We start from the raw sequence: 23342 nt of genomic DNA on the forward strand, positions 1-23342 counted from the left end.
CAGGGCCCTTATTGGTAACTTTTTGGTTCTAATTTCCTTCCACCCCTGCCACTGATGTAGAGAGCAGTGCTGGAGCTGCATAAACGTGAAGTATCAAGCCTTCATTGGTTTGGGGTAGTAACTGCCGCAACAAGCAAGCTACTCCCACGCTTATTTGTTTACCCAGACTATGCAATTCAGTCCTTGTTGGTAGTTGTCTGAATGTAAATCCTCTTATCCTCATTGCCCCCTGCAGTTGAAGCAGTGAGCTGCGCTATATATGTATTCAAAGTGAAGTATCAGGCTTAATTGGTTTGGGGTAGTAACCACTGCAGCAAGCAAGCTACTCCCACGCTGTATTTGTGAATGCAAATCCTTTGTCCCACATTTCCTCTTGCCGTTGAAGCATAGAGCAATGGTGGAGTCGCATTAACCGTGTGTATGTTTATTGAATAAGGGTATTAATCACTAGGTAGTAGCCGTCATTCCCGCAAGCCATCCCCATTCCTCTTCTCTTCATTCACATCCTCAAGACTTTATGGATCCACAGTGTTTATCCCATGCCCCTGTGAAATCCTTCACAGTTTTATTCTTTACCACTTCCTCCAGAAGGGCATTCCAGGCATCCACCAGCCTCTCTGTGAAGAAATACTTCCTGACAATGATTCTGAGTCTTCCTCCCTGGAGTTTTAAATCGTGACCCCTGGTTCTGCTGATTTTTTTGCAATGGAAAAGGTTTGTCATTGACTTTGGATCATTAAAACCTTTCAAGTATCTGAAGGTCTGTATCATATCACCCCTGCTCCTCCTTTCCTCCAGGGTATACATATTTAGATTCTTCAATCTCTCCTCATAAGGCATTCGATGAAGACCTTCTCTGGACCGGCTCCATCCTGTCTCTGTCCCTTCGGAGATACAGTCTCCAAAACTGAGCACAATACTCCAGGTGAGGCCTCACCAAGGACCTGTACAAAGGGATAATCACTTCCCTTTTCTTACTCAATATTCCTCTCTCTATGCAGCCCAGCATTCTTCTGGCTTTAGCTATCGTCTTGGCATTGAATCTCAGCTGAAGCCGATCCAGTTGGATCGGCTTCAGCAGTACAGCAGTAAAAACAGCAGTACAGCAGTAAAAACAAAGAGTATCGGTAATTGGAAACGCCCTTTATTTAGTGATGTCCGACTCTGGCCGAGTTTCGCTCTTTCTCATAGAGCTGCCTCAGATATGCCCCAGGCCCCACCTTCGGACTCCTCCCTAGGCGTCTCCAGCAGAGCCCTATAACAGGGCTCCTCGTTACTTCTCCCTTGCTTGGCAAGGGGCTAGTCCTCCTTAGGACTCCTTGCTTTCTGCTCCTGCCCTGCATCTCCTTGTCTTTATGGGATCCCTCGTCGTTTATGTTCCTGGTCTCTGCTGATGTCTCTTCCATTCCTGATGTGTCCTCGCCGATGTTCCTCTCCTCTGATGTCCTCTCTCCAGATGTTCTGGTACACCCCGGCTCCTCTCTTTGGATGTCTTAGGCTCCGGGACTAGCCCTAGCCTTCCCAGTGTACTGTGCTTCTAGATGACCTTCCGGTGCATCTTCCTCACTGGGTTTGAAGTTTCACCTTCTTCTGGATGACCTGTCAGGTGTTTCAATCAGGCTGGGTCACTGAAGCCTCCTCCAGTTGGACACTGCTTCGAGAGCTGCCCAGATCCTCTCTTCTTTAGAGGTGCCCAGATGTCCCTAAGATCCGTCGTGTGTCCAGATCTCCTAATGTCCTGTTTGTCTCCGAAGGTTCCGAGGCCCCACATTGTCCTATCCCTGAGTGGTCCATGACCAGCCTGGCTGGGCTATGTACGGTGCACAGTGGTCCGAGTAGTCCATGACCACCCTGGCTGGGGTGTGTAGGGCACTCGGTGAGATAGCTCCATCCGACGTCGCCAAGGATTCTCCACGTCCTCTGTGTCTGATGTCCAGATGTCTGCCTGCCCTGATGCCTGTCTATCGTGATGTCCGTGATTCCTGATGTCTTCCCATTTCCTGGGCTTGCCCCTTGATGGACACTCTACCTGGGCAACAACAAGCTAGTTTGAGAGAACATTGCCCAAATCTCATCTTGGAGTGAGTTTCCTCACTCCGAAGGCCATCAAATCTTCACAAGAGACCACTGTTCTGTTCGTACGTCTCATGTTGAATGTGCAAGCGGCCCCCAACCCCCTACACTCATACCTAATCCCCACCTCGAGTTACTAGGTGAGCCTCTCATAGGGATACAAATAGCTGTCTAGGGAAGAGACATTATAGCAAGTCTCTCTCTCTCTCTCTCTCTCACTCACTCTCTCTCTCTCTCTCACACAGTGGGGAAACTAATACTGCTGGTCATAAACTCTTTCCTTCTTTTTTGAGTTTCCTTGGTGACATCTGGAAACATTCTCACCTCCATTTGACAGAACTTCCCTTTTATATTCCTAAGGGGCACCCGCTTGTCAGGCTTTGCCTGGCTTCGCCTGGACTTGCATGGACTGCTTGAATTCTTATTATCGCTTCTCAATTTCCAATTGAGGGAACAAGACAATTGATGAACAACTCAGCTAAGTATTTGTTTTTTTTGGAACTTAAGGTTTAATGTGATAGTATGCTTCACTCAGCCCGTAAACGTAGGGCAAGAGAGCGGCTGGCTATTGACTCTGACTTAGCTAGCCCGGTGATGGGCCCAATGGATGCCCACGTCAGAAGGGGAGCCTTAAAACCGGGTGATATTTCACTTGAGGGTTTGCAGGAAGGCACAACAAACCCTCGTGAACTGGAGATATCATTATCCCTGGATTATAGAGCCCCCCCTGGAAATCCAGCAAATTTAAGAACTGATCCAATTGAGGACTTGTCTCTGCCACTTGGGAACAGTGGCGAGTTGGAAGGCAGTCTGGGAACATCTTTGGACCGAAGCGCTATACAAACTAGAGTTTCTAGTGCTACAGGGGGGGAAGGTCGATGAGGGATTGTTGTTGTCTCAAGGTCTTGGTATAAATGGGGAGAATATTGAATTAATTCCAATTGTGAGACCTCCTAATTTTTTGTTGGAAATCATTTGGGAAACTTTGGTAACTTTAAATAAAAATGTATCATTGCAATTAACACCAATAGTTAAAATCATAGAAAAAATAGAACTTAAAGTTAACAAGATAATTATTGATGGTAAACTGAGAGATCAGTCTATTGAAAATAATTCTGTGGAATTAAAAAAGTTGAGAAATTTAAATGAAACTGTTATGAAAGAAAATCAGTATCTTACCAGAAAAATGGAAAATATAGAAAATCAAATAAGAAGCAAAAATTTGAGATTAGTAAATTTTTCTAAAGTGTCAAATATTTCTGCTAAAGAAATGTGGAACAGATTTGCATTGGAATTTCTTAAAATTCCTCAACAAGCTCTACCTCCTTTGACTCAAGCGTATTATATTCCTTCATGGAAAATTATTCAGATAAAGATCAAGTCTATCAGTCTATGATGCCATTAAATGTAACAGACATATTAGAATCTACCAGTCTAGAAATGGCCCAACCTTCTACATTGTTAATTTCTTTTTTATTAACAACTGATAAAGAATGGGTGCAGAAGTTATTCTTTAGAAACATTCTTAATTGCTCTGGAGCAAAAAAATAAAGATATCTTTATCATATGTTACCACGCACTTGCACGGATACCTTAGAAGAAACTTAGCTCCAACTGTATTACATTCCTGTCTCATCGACAAAAAGGCTTTCCTCCTCTCGTGTTATTTTGGCCATATTGGGGAATATTTGGACAGGTTGTCCCAGAAAATTTTCACTTAAATGTTGAAAATAATATCTCATAATCAGACTTACATCACTCTCAATAATTAAAGAAACCAGCAAAGTCGATTTATCTATTATTTCAAGTGAGGACTCCAAAAACTCTGTCAGATTCCCAATATCTAGCTGTGGCTGATTAACTTCCCCTCCCCTCTTGAATGGTAAAAAGTACACTTTGTTAAAAGATGGTATATTCTCACTAGGTATTTTTAGTACTTCTACATAAGAACATAAGAAAATGCCATACTGGGTCAGACCAAGGGTCCATCAAGCCCAGCATCCTGTTTCCAACAGTGGCCAATCCAGGCCATAAGAACCTGGCAAGTACCCAAAAACTAAGTCTATTCCATGTTACCATTGCTAATGGCAGTGGCTATTCTCTCAGGGGCAGATTTTTAAAAAATACACGAGTGCGTACTTTTGTTCGTGCACCAGGCGCGAACAAAAGTATGCTGGATCTTATAAAATCCGGGGTTGGTGCGCGCAAGGGGGTACACATTTGTGCAACCTGCGCGCGCCGAGCCTCTCATGAGGAACTTTGTCAAACACCTTCTGAAAATCCAAGTATACTACATATACCGGTTCACCTTTATCCACATGTTTATTAACTCCTTCAAAAAAGTGAAGCAGATTTGCGAGGCAAGACTTGCCCTGGGTAAAGCCATGCTGACTTTGTTCCATTAAACCATGCCTTTCTATATGTTCTGTGATTTTGATGTTTAGAACACTTTCCACTATTTTTCCTGGCACTGAAGACAGGCTAACCGGTCTGTAGTTTCCCAAATCACCCCTGGAGCCCTTTTTAAATATTGGGGTTACATTTGCTATCCTCCACTCTTCAGGTACAATGGATGATTTTAATGATAGGTTACAAATTTTTACTAATAGGTCTGAAATTTCATTTTTTAGTTCCTTCAGAACTCTGGGGTGTATACCATCCGGTCCGGGTGATTTACTACTCTTCAGTTTGTCAATCAGGCCTACCACATCTTCTAGGTTCACCGTGATTTGATTCAGTCCATCTGAATCATTACCCATGAAAACCTTCTCCATTACGGGTACCTCCCCAACATCCTCTTCAGTAAACACCGAAGCAAAGAAATCATTTAATCTTTCCGCGATGGCCTTATCTTCTCTAAGTGCCCCTTTAACCCCTCGATCATCTAACGGTCCAACTGACTCCCTCACAGGCTTTCTGCTTTGGATATATTTTAAAAAGTTTTTACTGTGAGTTTTTGCCTCTACAGCCAACTTCTTTTCAAATTCTCTCTTAGCCTGTCTTATCAATGTCTGACAAGGTACTTTTTTAAGGTTACACGAGGTAGTTCACCAATGATTCTTGGGAAGTTTAAAACTCTCAGGTTCAATCTTCTCATTTTATTCTCCATCATTTCCAGCTTTCTAAACAGTTTGTTTGTCCTGTATTAACTTTGCACAAACATTCTGAGTTGATTTTGCAGATTCTTCTAATGCAGCAATTTTGTCTGTGTATTCTTGAAACTGATTATCCTGTTCTAGCGATAACCTGTCCATTTTCCCCGATAACAATGATAATTGTTGAGAAATGCCCTTAAACATAGGGCGATATGAAGCATGTAATTCCCACAAAGAGTCAAGAGTTACCGTTACCGGTTTTGCGATATCTTCCATCTCTAGGAGCATCTGTAGCCCGGAGTGTTCTTTCAGCGGTTTCCCTCTCGCCTCTTCCCCCATTGGGCCTGGCGCATCTCCACTCCTAGGGTCCGTCTCCGCTCTCGCTGCCGCTCCTACTTGGTCAGACTCGCCAGACGCCATTGTTGATCCGGGGCCCTCCAATTCCAGGGCTGCTCCCTCGGCATTGCTCGCGATACTCTTTGGTGCCGCTTCACTCGGCATCAGCTCAGGGAGTTGGTAAAGTCCAGGCGCTGCCGGAGTTCTCAGATCTGGGGGGCTTAAAGATGTTTCCCCAGATAGATTCGCCACTCCCATCGGCTTACTATCAGCGGGGCATGCTCCCCCAACCGGGTAAACTGCGGTCAGTTCGGGGATCGTTTTCTGGCCGGGCAGAGTTGGGGGCATCAAGGGATATACCCTGACTCTACCTTTCCTTTTGGGAGGCATTCTTTTCCAAGGATTCCGCTAGCAAGAAAAAGGTTCAGCCAGATCCGAGCTGCTGCTACATGTCCGCCGCCATCTTGGCTCCACCCAATATATTTCTATTATATATTTTAGGATCTCAAATTAATAAATGTATGTATATTTATTGAATTTAATTATTTTCTATGTTACTTTCTGTGGCCTCTGAAGCAGCCTCTTAGATGAAACTCGGCCTGAGTCAGACTTTGGTTGACATATATATAATTATTTATTTATTTTATTTATTTGCTTTTCTATACCGACATTCTATTTGGCATATCACATCGGTTTACATATAACATGATGTCAAAAGGCAGGCCTTATAATGACATAGTACATTGTAACAGAATAGATTAATTAACTCGGTACTTATACTTGCTTAACGAATTAACTTAATAGTAACATATATTGAGAAAACTTTTTTAACAGAATATGTTTTGATTTGACTTATGTACAGTGCCAGGGAGGGGGTGGTGGCAGGGCCCGGGGGAGGGGGAGAATTTTATCTGGGGGATGGGTGGTATAAGGAAACAATTATTTATCTGGAGGGAAAGGTTTCCGGAAGAGCCAGGTTTTGAGGTTCTTTCGGAAGGATGGCGTAGAGGGGTCCGTTCTGAGAGAGGGTGGAAGGTTGTTCCAGAGGTGCGGGCCGGCTATAGATGCGGCGCGTTCTCTTGTGGTGACTCGAGGCACTTCCTTAACGGAGGAAGTGGTGAGAAGGCCTGTGTTGGTTGAGCGGAGATTTCTGGTGGAGTTGCTAGGGGTCAGTGGTTTCTGTAACCAGCTGCCTTTATCATTATAGATTGCCTTGTGTATAAGCATGAGAGTTTTGAATTGAGATCTGAAAGGGATAGGCAACCAGTGGAGTTGTTTAAGTGTGGGTGTGATGTGATCCGTTTTTTTGTTATTTGTTAGGGACCGTGCGGCTGCATTTTGGAGGAGCTGGAGGGGCTTGAGGATGGCTGCGGGGAGGCCTGTTAGGAGGGCGTTACAATAGTCTAGCTTGGCGTGAAGTAGGGGTTGAAGTTTCTTGAGGATTTGCAGTTTGTAGAATCGTTCTTTTATCAGTGTCTTGATATTTATTTATTTTTTAATTTTTATATACCGAAGTTCTTGTGGGAATTACAAATCACTCCGGTTTAATATGAGCTTTGAAGTTTAGTTCCTTGTCCAGGGAGACTCCAAGGTCTCTAACTGTTGTGAGCATGTTGTATTTGGTCAGAGTTGTGGGGTTGGAATTGGGTGTTCATGTTTTTCTGGAGAGGTGGAGAATTTCCGTCTTGTTCTGGTTGAGTGTTAGTGCCATTTGGTTGAGGATGGAAGTTATATCTGTCAGGTGGGATTCCCATTGGTTTAGAGTATTGTTGATGCTATCTCTGATGGGGAGCAGGACTGTACATCATCTGAGTATATGAAGTAGGTGAGCCCTGTTTTGTCTAGGTAGTTGCATAGTGGCAGCATATAGATGTTGAAGAGAGTGGGGGATAGAGATGAGCCTGTGGGAGAGGGATTTTTTCTGATGTTGTGCTTTCGTGGGTTACCTTAAAAGATCTGTTGGTGAGGAATGATTGAAACCATGGAGAATGGTGCCACTGTGGAGTAAGATCTTATGATTGACAGTGTCAAATGCGGCAGAGATGTCAAGTAGGATTAGGAGGAAAGATGTGCCCTTGTCATATCCTCGTATTATTGTGTCTGTGAGGGTGAGTAGTAGCGATTCGGTGCTGTGGGATTTTTTGAAGCCATGTTGAGCGGGTGCAGTCAACCGCCTGTCTTCTCGATGATCTTGGCCAGGAACGGCAGGTTCGAGATGGGCCGGTAGCTGGATGGGATGGTTGGATCCAGTTGGGGTTTCTTTAAGATAGGTTTGACCACAGCGCATTTCAGGGATTCCGGGAGGACTCCTTGTTCGAGGGAGAGATTGGTAATGTCTGCTATGGGTCTTGCTAGGCAGTTGGGGATGAGTTTGAGGGTCTTCATTGGAATGGGGTCGAGTGGGTGTGCTGCTGGGTTGATCTTTCGAATAATGGTTTCTACCTCGGTGGAGGCTATGGTCTCAAACTGCGACTATGTTGGTGCCGTGAGAGCTGTTTGCATGGGGGGCTCCAGGTTGGTTGGCGGGCTTTTTGGACTTATATTGGAAGTTTTGTCCGTAAGGTATTGGGCGAATTTCTGGCTTGATATTGTTGAGGTCATGTTAGATGGATTGTTGATGGGTCGAGTCACTTAAGTAACGTATTTGAATAGAGCTCTCGGGTTGTATTGGTAGTTGTGGATTCTTTGAGTGTAGAAATTTCACTTGGCTTTGTTGATGCCTGTTGTGTATATGTATAGGAGTGAGACACAAAATAAGGGATATAACTAGTATATAATAAACACAACAAAATTCAACTAGTTAATAATTGTAGTCAGCACCTTCTAAAGTCACAAATTTTAGATGTTGCTCTTTCCAATAAAATTCTAAATTTATTTAAATCTCAAGTAATTTTATTTATATTTTGTCATGCTTTTTATCAATTTTTATAAGGGGAGGAGTAGACCTCAGCACCGGCCCAATAATTCTGTTAATTAACAGAAAGGTATTTTATGAAAGCCGTGTTGGTACAATCACTGGTCTACAGCCTATCCTATTTTTATTTTCATTTTTTATAAAATACTACTTTAATGTTGTTTTTTAAAACTAAAATAGTGATGCGCTTTTTCAACTGAAAGTCCTATTAATATTGCTACTACAGTGCCAATTGATTGTATTCTAACAAGGAAGCAAAAATTCCTAGTACCGCTGATGTATAGACACTATAATGTCTTAATTTCAAAATAGGTTTAAACCTCCAGTAGTGATTTTTTAACTAAAAGTCCTTTTGATATTGAAGACTTTTTATGACTTTTCCATGATATTAACATCAACTTTTAACCAAAGGCATTATAGTGAGAGATAAAGAACATGATTATTGTTTCTCATTCAGTTGAACTCAAACTTCGACCACAAACACTTCAGGTAAGCAACTTCTGAATTATGTTGACTTGAACTCAGAGCCTGACAGGCTTCCGGTAATTAAACTTGAATCAACTGCAATAATTTTAAGTGGTGCCACCCGACAAAAATTCAAACAGAGGCCTGTTTGTAAGATGGCAAACAACCTTTCATGTCCCGACAATGACTTATCTTAAGAAACTTGTAGCCCAGGTGTTTTTTGGCTAAACAGACCGCTTCAAGTCCTTAACTGAAGCTGCCACAACTGCTTCAATCTCTTTACAGGACACTCAGCCACGCCCCCAGACTGCCCACATGTCCCCAGACATGCCCCGCTCCCTAACCGCGCCCCCTGGCCACGCCCCCGACCGCCCCTTTTTGCAAGCCCAGGGACTTACACGTGTCCCGGGGCTTGCGCGCACCGCCGAGCCTATGCAAAATAGGCTCAGCGTGCACAGGGGGGGGGGGTTCGGGTAGGTTTTCGGGGGATACGCGCGTATCTTACGCGCGTACCCCTTTGAAAATCTACCCCTATGCGTTTTTTGTCTTTGAGAATGTGGATGTGTGTATGGTCCACTTGGAGTTTGGATTTTATTAACATGTGGTTTGACCAGGGGACAGCGGTGGTGGTAGGGAGGGGAGTTGGGTGTTACTTTGTTGTTGATGAAAATCAAATCCAGTATGTGGCCTGATTTTTGTGTGGGGGAGTTTATTATTTGCTTGAAGCCCATGGCAGTTAGTGAGTTGAGGAGGAGCTCACACAATGGGGAGTGGGGAGATTTGTCAAGGTGAAGGTTGAAGTCTCCTAGGATGATGGTGGGGTGATTGGTGTTGATGCTAGATGAGATGGTTTCGACGAGCGGGCAGGGATTTTTGTTGAGAGCGCCTGGGGGGGGGCGTAGATCAGCAGAATTTGCAGAGTTTTGGACTTGAAGAGACTGGTTTCGATGGGTAGGGGGGAATTGTTGGGAAGAGTGCTGAATTTAAGTTTTTTGGCTGCCAGGAACAGTAAGCCGTCTCCTTTTTTTTTGGGTCTAGGTATGGAGAAAATGTTGTAGTGGCTTGTTGGTAGTTGATTGATGAGTGGGGTATCCGAGTTCTTGAGCCATGATTCGGTGATACATAATAGATCTGGCCTTAGATCAAAGAGGAGGTCATTTAGGATGGGGATTTTTTTTGTGATGGATTGTGCGTTTAGTAGGAAGAGGGTAAGGGCTGATAGGGAGGCCATATGAGGGGCATGGAATAGAGGGATCTGGAGGAGTCTTCTGTGGGTGCTTCCTGGAGAAGTTTTGTATGGGTATTGTTGGCGAGGGATGTTGAGGTCTGGAGAGGGGTGGACGTCTCTTCTGTCCATGCTGTGGGTGGATGGTGGGAAGGAGGTGGGGTGGTCTGAGTGGGGTAGATGTCGCTGGTTTGGAAAGGTCTGAGCTGAACGGTTTGGCGATTACAGTTTGGTTTTGGAGTGGCGATTGAGGGGCGGTAGGTGTTGGGGAGTACAAGGAGTAGGGGGCTGGATTGGGGAAGGGTTCGTTGGGATGACGGCTGTTTGTATGTTGTATTGTGTCAATTATAAATGCGTATTGAGGTAGGTTGGCGCAATGGAAGGGGTGGTGGTGTAGTGTGCCCTGAGGCTCTCGAGGGAGAGGAGGTAATCCACCCTTTTAGTCCATCTCTGTAGGGCAGGGGTGGGTTGGAATAGAGATGGGGGGAACGCAATAGGATGGGAGTGGAAGGAGAGGTATAGGAGAGGCGGAGGTGGGAGGGGAGGGGGTCGTGGTGCCCTTCAGTGGCTGCACAAAGGCGCGGGCCCCTTTGTTGTGCTCCTTAGGCGCGCGATGCAGGCACACGTTACCGGAGGCGTTTGGTCGCCTCTTTTAAGGGTCCTGATGTCCCACGTCGCCGCCTCGGGAGCATGGGTGGGTGGAGTCAAAGGAGGGCTGGCACTGTAAGGGCTCGGCAGCAACTTCCGGATTGGGCCTGTGGGACTGTGGCCTCAATCAGGCTGGTGCGGTCGGGCGGCGACAGCAGGTGAGCAGTGTGTTGTAGGGAAGGGAGCCTGTGGGCCAGTCTGGCTGTCCAGTGCCTACTGTGGCGGAGGCGGCTTCGGGCCAGCAGGGGTTTGCTGGTCGCGGCTTCTGATGGGGTCCGAAGGGGTCTGGCAGCTGTCAGCGGTGTCCGGCGACTGGTAGCAGCATCCGAAAGAGGTCCGGAGGCATTCGGTCGCCTCTTTTAAGGGTCCTGATGTCCCACGTCGCCGCCTCGGGAGCGTGGGTGGGCGGAGTCGTAGGAGGGCCGGCGCTGCAAGGGCTCATTGGCGGCTTTCAGATGGGCTCGGTGGCGACTTCCGGATTGGGCCTGCAGAACCGCGGCCTCGATCAGGCTGGTGCGGTTGGGCGGCGACGGCAGGTGAGCGGCACGTTGTAGGGAAGGGAGCCTGTGGGCCGGTCTGGCTGTCCAGTGCCTACCGTGGCGGAGGCGGCTTCGGGCCTGCAGGGGTTTGCTGGTCGCGGCTTCTGATGGGGTCCGGCAGCTGGCAGCGGTGTCCGGCGGCTGGTAGCAGCGTTCGAAAGGGGTCCGGAGGCGTTCGGTCGCCTCTTTTAAGGGTCCTAATGTCCTATGTCCCATTATTATTATAATAATAAAGATTGATTGAAGGACTTTGGATCTATCTCCTTCTTTTTTTTCTGGTTACTCCACTCACAATGCCTTTATCCTCTCACAGCTAGGAATTCATGACTGCCTCCAGGAAGGATGCATCACTGGGGGCTGGTTACTAGGTAGGAAACAATCCATTGCTAATACCATATCATAACCAGCCTCCTCTGTGGGTGTCCCAAATCTCTAGGTGGCCTGCCTGCCCTGGTGGAGAGCTCCAATCTAGTCCCCTAATGTGCTGTTCAACCTGAAAGACTATCTAACTTTTCTGCTCTTGTTGCTCCCTTAAAGGTGACAGAGGCTATCCCCTCCATCCTGGTTCATAATCTCTGTGGCCATCCTACAGAGTGCCGCAGAGGTGTGATACAACAGGACCCAACAGATGACCAAAGCAGCCATTGAGAGAACCTTTGGCCTACTCAAAACATTCTTCTGTCTGGACAGATCTGGGGGATGCTTCCTCTACATCCTACCTAAATCTGTTGGATCTTCTAGCTTGCTGTATGCTACATAACATGGCAAAAACCAGACACATGCGCCCTCCAGAGGGACTGCCTGAGAATACAGATGATGAGAACAAGAGCTCAGTCAGGAGGAAATTGCCTAATCCTTGACTTACTACTAATGAACAATTATTAGATGGCCAGAGTGCCTAGGTCTGTCCAGTATGATTGGGTGAAGAGTGGTAGTTGCATTGGTGGTATGCTATATATATGCATGTTTTCTCCCACTTTGCTTACCACCAAGGGGAGCGTAAAGCCCCGGGACGCATGTAAGTCCCAGGGCTTGTAAAAAGGGGCAGGGAGGGGGCGAAGGCAGGGTCAGGCTCCTGGAACAGCGGCCAAATTTGCTGCTGTGCTGGTGATCATGTGCCGGCAGTTGGCCAGCACGTGCAACTTGCACCTGCCCAGAGGCAGGTACAAAAGGTAAAACAAAGGACAGGGAGGGGATTAGAGTAGGGTTGGGGAGGAAGGTTAGGGGAAGGGGTGGGAAGGTCAGGTTAGGGGGAGGGAACGGGGAAGGCAGTGTGGCTTGGCACATGCAAGGTGCATAATTGTACACCCCCTTGCACAAGCCGATCAAAGATTTTATAACATGTGCGCGCCTGCGCACGCATGTTATAAAATCGGGCATACATGTGCATGTGCCAGGTAGTGCGCGCACATGTACGCACGCGTGCAACCTTTTAAAATTAACCCCATGGGTTATAATAGTGAGAAATCTATTTGGACCACACCAATAAGCTTTCTATCTCTCTATGAGCAAAAATGAACTCCTGTTGGGAGTTTGCGTCTCCTAGCCCTTTATTACAGAATGGTGTCCCTTGTCATATGCAGCCCACCTTGTATTCTCTCCAAGTGTGTGCTCCTTCCCCTTCCCATTTATCTTGCCTCATTCAAATGTTAGGATATGAAAGAGATGCTGCCAATGACACTTCACATCACCCAGCAGATGTGATGGTTGCTGACAGGATTGGGTACAATCTGGAAATTTGGCCCCTCCTTGCTTTTACCCATATATGGAAAGGCTTCAGGTGTGCAGATCACAAGACCAGCAAGGAATGTCAGCTGAAACAGGCCCACACAAGCTCCGATGGCTGCATGGCGTGCTCCTCCAGTATGGTACAGGTGGACCTGGAATGGTAGTGTTTTTCCAGCTTTGTTTAGAGTTGTTCTTGTAAGGGATTTCTTGTTGTTATCCATCTGCTGTATAGTTAGGCCTCTGCATAAAGTTAGCCCTTGTGAGGCAGGAGAGATATAGACTGCATTCTGTTTCTTTATGACCACTAAGCCTCTCTAATGAATGGAAACCAATCAGTTGCATGGATTGCTTGTTAAATGTGTCACTCAGGGGAAATTGACTGTACTATATATACCTTTACTAATAACTTTACACATGCAACACTGTAAGACTGCTTGTGCATGGGAATGATGAATGTGTTGGTTGATGGGGAGATGGACAATAATGAGAAAGGTGCTGTCTGTTTTCTAATACTCCTCCTACTCTAATACCTCTTGAGTATACATCTGATTCCCCAGGCTTCGCCACATATAATTGGTCCTGCCTTAGATTTCCATCGTTTCAATAGTCGATCTATGGTCCCATATTCCTGGACTGCTGGCCCATGCTTTTCCTTCTTTCCTTAATCTGTCTACTTCAACACTCCACCACCACTAAATCTGGTTCCCTCTAATAACTCCCATGACCTATAACGTAGAAAAAACCCTACCTGGTGTTCTTCTTCACATTTTCCTCTGTTCTCCCCATCCTCCTTCCCCAGATATACTATCTTTTTTTTTCACTATCCACCTCATGGTCACCAGCAACACTGGGAACAGGGCCTGATATGCTAGCTTGAAAAACAAGTAAGCCACACACCCAGGATTAGCTGAAGCTGTGTCACTGACATGTAGTGACTTCCTCGAAAGTTGCAGAGTAAGGTAAAATCTATCCCTTTGTGTTTATGATCTGTCCTTTGTCATTCGCAACACTCTATAACCACATTCCTCTTCTGGGCTCAGCTGTGCAGAATGAGAGATTGGGGAGAGGGGGAACTTGAGGGAAGTGTTTGAAGAATAACCCATCTGCTCTTAAGCATCAAATTAAAGTGTGTGAACTGCCATCATGGCTATTCCCACACCAAAAAAGCCACAGAGGTCAATATTCAAAGCCATTTTTAGAGGGATACCTCACAAGTTAGCCATGTAACTCCAGGTTATCGATTTAAATGTTTACTTTGGATTATATACCTCATGGAAAATATCAGCACAAGTTAACTCAAAGTATTTTGCTGTGTAAACATTTTTTTTATTAACAAATTAATGTTTTTCTTAAGAAATTAACAAACATTTCAAAATAAAAAGGGATAGGGAGAGGCTAACTAGGGAGCAACTATTAACCTAACAAAAAACCCCAGGGAATTAGGAACAGCTGCAAACTCAGATTTAGGAGTCTGCTCAAAATGGTGATGATGTCAAAGGTTTTATTGCATTTCTCTATTCAATATAGTTCAATTCAACGTATACATTTTTTACTGATTCTTGCTATGAAACACTGTTTTAGATTTTAATAAGAATAAAATATATGAAATAGTTGTTGAAAAATTTGCTTTCTGCACTAGATAAAATATAATAAGGAAACATACTGAAGTCTAAACAATCCTTAAATATGCAGAATACCACTATGCCAAAGTTGAAGAATTAATTGTATTTGGTAGAAAATAGATATAATGATGTGTGATCCTTTCCTGTGCGAACAAAAATTTGCTGTGCTTGTAGGTAACTGCAGTCAGGACCTGGATCATGCTGACCTCTTTAACCATGATTTTGTAGAAATAAACAGCATATAAGCCTGATTGTATATATTGGATTTTAGGAACATACGCTGAGAGTTAGCCTGGAGTATGATGCTTCTCATGTAATATTACATTAATAAATGTGGTTAACTTGTACTGCAACAGATGTGTCTATTTTTTTTTGTGGAGCAAGTTAGAGAGAATGACTTTATCTCCATAATGGCTGTTGGCTCCTGGCCTCAAGCCGCATCGCCATGCTCACTCTCTACAGGGCATGACAGTGGTGATGCATCATTCTGAGCAGACTCCCATGGGATGCCTAAATCCTCCTTTGGTCCTCTACCAGAACCTGCACTACGGCTTCAAATTGCCACCTAGAAAGAGACTCTCTTCACCAGGAGCAGGTGCTCCCGTTGAAGAAACTCTTTCTGACTGCTGGGGTGAGGATGATGGCAGATGCAGCAGATGAGAATACAGGCCTCCCTCAGCCAGCAAAGGCTGGCCAGTCTGCACTGCAGCATCCCTAGCTCCCTGGGTTAAACTGGAAGGAGGCCCCAGGAGGAAGGGGTCTGGGGGCTGGTGAGGCCCGGGATGTGTCTGCTGGAGTCAGAGGCATTGCACTACCACCACTGGTTCCTGTCATGGTGGAAGGGGTTGGGGAGGATAATCCTGCTCCTCCACAGTGGTGGTTGCTGCTGCTGCTGCTTCGGCAGGGTATGGGGCTGGGGCCTTGCCACCATCATCATCTGCTCCATCCTCTTCCTTCTCATCTGAGGAAGACAACAATGATGAGGAGCTGGATTCTATGAAGACAAAAGCAAGTGTGTGTCATGTTGTGTGCTCACATGCTGCAGAGTATGATGTGCAGGAGGACTGAGACACTTGGAGGACTAGCCTTTGGAGGGAGAGGTGAAGGCCAAGGGAAGAAGCATTGTTATGTATAGGACAACCTTGTCATCCAGGTGCTGCTTTCCTTTTCGGTAGGTGATTGAGCAATCTTGTTCATTGATGGGAACATGATATTCATTGATGGAGACAACGATGTGCTAGGGGGTGAGGAAAAGAAAAGTGCGAAAAGGATTAAACTCACCGCAAGAGGTGTATGTGACAAGACATGTAAAGTTGTGATGCTATACATTGTTGTATTGGACCTGAGCCATGATGGTTTCAGGGAAATCAATAGTGGAGTAGGATTAGTCCCTGAAAGCATGTCAACTGGGCTACAGGGTATCTTTCCTAAAAACTTTCAGGAGAAAGGAGCCTGTGACACAGAGATATGTGAAGGAGGATTAGCATAAGGTGAAGGTTGAGACCAAGTCTTAAGAGACTGCTAAAGTCATTTTTGCTAGGACTGGCTTTCATTTGACTCTTTCATTCTGTCATTGATGTTACAAGCATTTGGAATGTAAATCTGAAATTTGCCACCATCACTTCTGATACTAATTGGCATAGTTTTGTATAAGTGTGTCTTAAATCTTTTTTAATATCTGTGTTATTGTATTAATTATATATGTTTTATGTATATTGCTTGGGTCGTGGTACAAGTGATTATTAAATTTTAATAAATACAGTACAAAACACAAGTGGGGCAGAGGAGGGGGTGATTAATGTGCTACTTGACACAAGAGGACATAGGTGGCACTTGTTAACAATTACAAGTTGGCATGAGGAATATCTTACCTCCATTTCAGGCACAGCTCCCGGGCCTTCTTCTTCAAATCCTCAATCTATATGGCAAAAAATATGAGGCACATTGTTAGTGCATGGTTATTGTCAATGTGAGTGCCATACTAGTATGTTACTATTGATTGTTACTCGTTTAGATGTGAGTAGCTGTACCACACTCAATACCCCCCTAGTAGCCCCCCCTCATGCACAGACTGACCCTGGTCATGCATGCCATCACCCCCGTCTAGACACCACTACTAGCCCCCCCATGCATTGCCCCACACCATTATCCCGCATTCAACTTACCCCAAGTGGATTGGAGGTACCATGATTGAAAGTGTTGCAGAGCTCCATCCAGACAAGTTTGTTTCTCCTGAGATCCCAGTGCACCCAGAAACAAAAAATAAGTTGGCCTCGTTGGTTACCACCAAGGACACCAAATTTTGGACATCTCTGGTGTCAAAATTGGGCTGGTGGGCAGGGCGAGGCATTTTCCAATGTATGCCCCTGTGGATCCAGAAGTGGTACACTGAAGCAGGCACACCACCCGCCCGTGCAAACATACGTGCGATGTGTGTTGTGCACATGACTATGTGCAAAACAATGTGTGTGACAGTATGTACATTTTGAAAAGTTTGCGCAAACTTTGTCACATTACTGAAAATTCATGCTTTTTCACACATGTATCCACATTATTGCGCACATGCTCTTGTTTTTAAATTGATCTTTCAGTCTTTATATTTAAGCAGACAAAAGCTTAGAGATGCAAATCTGCCATACCTGATCTGGAGGGGTAATAGCTCTTGCACACACATGGATTAGAAACAAAGAAGGAAGCGGAAGCTCAATTTTGATATATAGCTTTCCTTCTTTAGGAAATGGTAATGGTTCTTTTACCATTGGCTCCTAAACAAAAACAAAACAAAATAAAAACATGACACAGTTAAAATTGAAAGAAAAATGAGCTTAATCATTTCAAGTTTATAACAGAAATTATTTAACATTACCAGTCAAAAACATTGTATGGTTAGCATTCACTTGAAGAAAACAATAGTAAATATAGCTAACTAGCAGTGAACAGTTTTGAGATAAATATAAAATAGTTTTTAAAGTATAAGAGGGATAGCACCATCAGCTCTACTGTCCTGGGGATTGAAAGATCTGAGTGGGAAGTGAACCTGGCATATGGCAAGGCTTCAAGCCTTACTCATTTCTTTCCAATCACAAGGTTTTCTTAGAGAGGGTCATTTTCAAAAGCATTGCCTCATTTTCTGTGGGTAAAACACATGCATTAATGTATTTACTTGCATTAATGGGCTTTTTAAAAACTCCCTTCCCAATATGGCGGTCTCCTTATGCACATATCTCCTTTTCACATGGCAGTTTAGCCAGACTGAGTGAAGGCATTCCGGGGGGGGGGGTGCAGAGCTGGGGAGGGGTTTGCACTTAGGTATATGCTTTGGGATGTTAAAAAGTATGTGAATACATTTTCATGGGAAATCTGTGCAGATATTTTAGCAGGGACAGCTGTGTGCAGTTAGACATGGTGTATCATTGTCTGCTTTGAAAATCAGTGTAACTTAAGCACATCTTTACTAACTAATGAACAATATTACAAAATTACCCCCACAATGCATTTCATTTCCATCTTCTCTTCTTTTCTAATATCATACCCATCTATTTCTGAATGTAACATAGGGAAGGCAATTATCAAAGTAATTTACGTTGGTAAAAAACAGCAAGAGAATTAAAAAACATTGGGATGAACACAGACAATTCCTGGAAAAGGAGGATGGTAATGAGTAGTGATGTGCATAGAAAACATTTTTGTTTCAGTTCATTCATTTGGTTTGTTTGGCTCAATGATTTGTTTCAAATAATTTTGGTTCAAAATTATTTGTTTTTGTCATTCAGTCATTCATTTTCCATTAAAGTCAATAGGGGAAGCTCTGCATCCTATTTTAGGCTCTAAAATTGTCCAAGTTTAGTAAAACTTGCAAAAAGGCACCAGCAGCAGCGAGAAGAGCACTCCAAAACACCAAGAGTGGAGCAAAGTGGCACCAACAGTGGCATGAAGAGCCCAAGATATCAAAAGAGGGGTGTACAAGCCCAAACAAAGTCATGAATACCCCAAGGCTCTGTAAGAGGGGCAAATCTGCAATCACAGTGGCAAGAATACCTAAAAACTGCAAAAAAGTGGAAAGGTCATCAACAGTAGCATCAACACCCTCAAGCCACAAAAAGGGGAGCAAAGGAGTACCAATGCTGACTTGTACATCCCAAGGCACTGTAAGAAGGGCACAATAGGCTCAATAGTAGCAAGTACACTCCAAGGCTCCAAAAGAGGTGTAAAGGGCACCAGCAACAGTGGCAAGACTATCCAAAGGCACTAAAAGAGAGTACCAATAACAATGACATGAACAAACCTAAGGTACCATAAAAGGGGCAAAGCAGCATTACTTGTGACAAGAACACATTCAAAACATCATGAGAGGGACAAAGGAGACCATCAACAGTGGCATGAACACTCTAAGACATCAAGATTGGGGCAAAGGGTACCATCAAAAGAGGTCTTAGCAACTTAAAGCATCATGAGAGGGGAAAAAATGGCATAGACAACAGTGGCATGAATAACTGAAGGTACCATGATGGGGCAAAAAATAGGCGGGGGGGGGGGGGGGGGGGGGGGGGGAGGAGGCAGTAGCAGGCCAGGTAGTATGAGTAATAAAACACAGAAAGGTACTGGACCAGGAAAGAGCTGAGATGTAAGGAAAAGATATTCCTTTTTTACATTTTTGTTTTTGGGGGCCAAAAGTTCCCCAGTAAAGCAAATGAGGAAGGGCAGAAGGAGTAGGCCAGGCAATAACAGCAGTAGAGCAATGCAGCAAAGTTCTGAACCAGGAAAGATGCAGAACATGAAGAACAGGCCAGGCCTCAAGAGTGGTATAACAAATCACCACGGTACTGAAGAAGAAGAAACACAGGGAATGAGGAGTGGACAAGATAGCCTAAGCAGGCTGGGCAGCAGCAGCAGAAGTAAGGCTCCAGTATATCAAGACATGCAGGGAAGGGCAGAGGAAGAGGAGAAGGTTTTTCTTTTCTTTTTTAATGTTTTTGTTTTGCGCCAAAAGCACTCCAGTACAACAAATAGAGGCAGGGTGGGAGAAAGTGGCAGGGCAGCAACAGTGGTACAGTAGCACAATGAGAAGTTGAACCAGTAAACAGGCAGGGCACAAGAAGCAAGCCCAGCAGCACTGGAAAGAGTGGCCACTGGCAACAACACTGCAAAGCACTGAGGACAAAATATGTGGGTATTAGTTTGCTGTAGCTATGCACTCAGTCCTCCTGCCACTTGCATGAAAATTTGGGGAAACAGCAGAGGGAGGAATATTTTAATAAATATTTTAATAAAGACCAACTTCTCTACCAACTCTGGTGTTAGCCATGATCGATGTGGACTCACGATGACCCCTGCCAATGAGAACTAGGCTTGCTGGTTGGTGGGTAGGAAATGAAGGCCAGGTCTTAGCAAGTATGCCAAGTAGCCATGTTCTTCATGGGCAATGTGAGATAGCATGTAACTGAAATATATGCTGAGGTCTTCTGTGCTGGGTGAGGCATGATCGATACTGCCAATTGCTTAGCGATGGCCTGTGTCAGGATAGCCCATTCTACAGTGCATATAAGGGAGGAGGGTGATTAAGATGGGTTGTTGGTGTAAATGTGTATAGTAATAAGCCTAGAAGGTTTATTGTAATAAGGAATGTTATAAGTGATGTTAAGATAGCGGCTTATTTTGGTCCTATTAGATTTACAACTTGTCCAGAATACAACAGCCAGAATGCTATGCAATGCTTCACGTAGGGACCATATTACACCATTACTATATCATTTACATTGGCTTCCAATTTCATTCCGTATTTCCTACGAAATTCTGACTACAATTCATAATTTACTATATAACCCCAATTCAATCTGGCTATGTTCACTTTTGAGATTATACAGACCAAATAGACAGTTCAGATCCATGAATAAATGCATGTTGGAAATTCCTACAATAAAATCTGCAAGTTTGGCATTAACCAGAAAACGAGCCTTTTCTATTGCAGGTCCTACTTTATGGAACTCAATCCCTGAGTATATTCGATTAACAGAAAACCGTAATGATTTTAAAAAAGCATTAAAAACGTACTTATTCACTTGCGCTTACAACATATCTGAATGAATATCTCACTTCTGCTTCTTATAATGTCTGACACTATTGATAATCAGTTGTAAAGAAATTGTAAAGTTTGTATTTTACTGTATGTCTTTGATATTATGTATGTTTTTAATATGTAAACCGCTAAGATGGACAGACTACTACCCCTAGTGCGGTATATAAAAACTGTTAAATAAATAAATAAATAAAATAATGGGGAAAGAAGTTGTTTTGTAAAGTTAAGAAGAAGCCATGTTTGTATCATAGCTAGGCAGTTATTTAATCATTGTTCTGTTGGTTTAGTTAGCATGATTCATGGAATAATGAAACATAGAAACATAGAAATGATGGCAGAAGAAAACCGAACGGCCCTTCCAGTCTGCCCAGCAAGCTACGCACTTTATCTTTTTTTTTTTTTTTTTTTTTAAGTGCTACTGCAATTAGTGGAAGACCTAGAAGTGTGGGGTTCATAAGTTGAATGTGCGTTTAAAGGTCCATAGGGTCTTCTCGTCTTGTGGTAGTATCCCTGCCTTTGAACAGGGCGATCAATTTCACTGATTGGCTAGAGGACACAGTAAAGCCTTCGTTTTGCCGTTCATACTGGTCTTTATTTAAATGTTTGTGGTAGGAGGCTTGTCACTTAATTTATTTGGGCAGTTGATAGTAAAAAACATAAGAACATAAGAACATAAGAACATAAGAAAATGCCATACTGGGTCAGACCAAGGGTCCATCAAGCCCAGCATCCTGTTTCCAACAGTGGCCAATCCAGGCCATAAGAACCTGGCAAGTACCCAAAAACTAAGTCTATTCCATGTAACCATTGCTAATGGCAGTGGCTATTCTCTAAGTGAACTTAATAGCAGGTAATGGACTTCTCCTCCAAGAACTTATCCAATCCTTTTTTAAACACAGCTATACTAACTGCACGAACCACATTCTCTGGCAACAAATTCCAGAGTATAATTGTGCATTGAGTAAAAAAGAACTTTCTCCGATTAGTTTTAAATGTGCCCCATGCTAACTTCATGGAGTGTCCCCTAGTCCTTCTACTATCCGAAAGAGTAAATAACCGATTCACATCTACCCGTTCTAGACCTCTCATGATTTTAAACACCTCTATCATATCCCCCCTCAGTCGTCTCTTCTCATAGCTGAAAAGTCCTAACCTCTTTAGTCTTTCCTCATAGGGGAGTTGTTCCATTCCCCTTATCATTTTGGTAGCCCTTCTCTGTACCTTCTCCATCGCAATTATATCTTTTTTGAGATGCGGCGACCAGAATTGTACACAGTATTCAAGGTGCGGTCTCACCATGGAGCGATACAGAGGCATTATGACATTTTCCGTTTTATTCATCATTCCTTTTCTAATAATTCCCAACATTCTGTTTGCTTTTTTGACTGCCGCAGCACACTGAACCGACGATTTCAATGTGTTATCCACTACGACACCTAGATCTCTTTCTTGGGTTGTAGCACCTAATATGGAACCCAACATCGTGTAATTATAGCATGGGTTATTTTTCCCTATATGCATCACCTTGCACTTATCCACATTAAATTTCATCTGCCATTTGGATGCCCAATTTTCCAGTCTCACAAGGTCTTCCTGCAATTTATCACAATCTGCTTGTGATTTAACTACTCTGCACAATTTTGTGTCATCTCCAAATTGGATTATCTCACTCGTCGTATTTCTTTCCAGATCATTTATAAATATATTGAACAGTAAGGGTCCCAATACAGATCCCTGAGGCACTCCACTGTCCACTCCCTTCCACTGAGAAAATTGCCCATTTAATCCTACTCTCTGTTTCCTGTCTTTTAGCCAGTTTGCAATCCACGAAAGGACATCGCCACCTATCCCATGACTTTTTACTTTTCCTAGAAGCCTCTCATGAGGAACTTTGTCAAACGCCTTCTGAAAATCCAAGTATACTATATCTACCGGTTCACCTTTATCCACATGTTTATTAACTCCTTCAAAAAAGTGAAGCAGATTTGTGAGGCAAGACTTGCCCTGGGTAAAGCCATGCTGACTTTGTTCCATTAAACCATGTCTTTCTATATGTTCTGTGATTTTGATGTTTAGAACACTTTCCACTATTTTTCCTGGCACTGAAGTCAGGCTAACCGGTCTGTAGTTTCCCGGATCGCCCCTGGAGCCCTTTTTAAATATTGGGGTTACATTTGCTATCCTCCAGTCTTCAGGTACAATGGATGATTTTAATGATAAGTTACAAATTTTTACTAATAGGTCTGAAATTTCATTTTTTAGTTCCTTCAGAACTCTGGGGTGTATACCATCCGGTCCAGGTGATTTACTACTCTTCAGTTTGTCAATCAGGCCTACCACATCTTCTAGGTTCACCGTGATTTGATTCAGTCCATCTGAATCATTACCCATGAAAACCTTCTCCATTACGGGTACCTCCCCAACATCCTCTTCAGTAAACACCGAAGCAAAGAAATCATTTAATCTTTCCGCGATGGCCTTATCTTCTCTAAGTGCCCCTTTAACCCCTCGATCATCTAATGGTCCAACTGACTCCCTCACAGGCTTTCTGCTTCGGATATATTTTAAAAAGTTTTTACTGTGAGTTTTTGCCTCTACAGCCAACTTCTTTTCAAATTCTC

General features: G+C 43.9%; 1 protein-coding gene across 10 annotated transcripts in view; it reads right to left on the reverse strand.

The window, feature by feature from the left end:
• Positions 1-23342, reverse strand: part of IDUA (iduronidase alpha-L-) — a 914728-nt gene that overhangs the window by 133771 nt on the left and 757615 nt on the right. For 8 of the 10 annotated variants that reach the window (XM_029602401.1, XM_029602339.1, XM_029602392.1 and 5 more), the window contains one exon: positions 17285-17410. In XM_029602401.1, coding sequence (XP_029458261.1) covers positions 17285-17410 — 126 coding nt within the window. Of the gene's footprint in view, positions 1-14389; positions 15640-15786; positions 15883-16516; positions 16564-16841; positions 17012-17284; positions 17411-23342 lie in introns of those variants that run through there. The other 2 variants (XM_029602347.1, XM_029602362.1) reach the window with 2 other exon arrangements.

Source organism: Rhinatrema bivittatum, chromosome 1 (genome assembly GCF_901001135.1).
Source record: "Rhinatrema bivittatum chromosome 1, aRhiBiv1.1, whole genome shotgun sequence".
Classification (NCBI taxonomy): Eukaryota; Metazoa; Chordata; class Amphibia; order Gymnophiona; family Rhinatrematidae; genus Rhinatrema; species Rhinatrema bivittatum.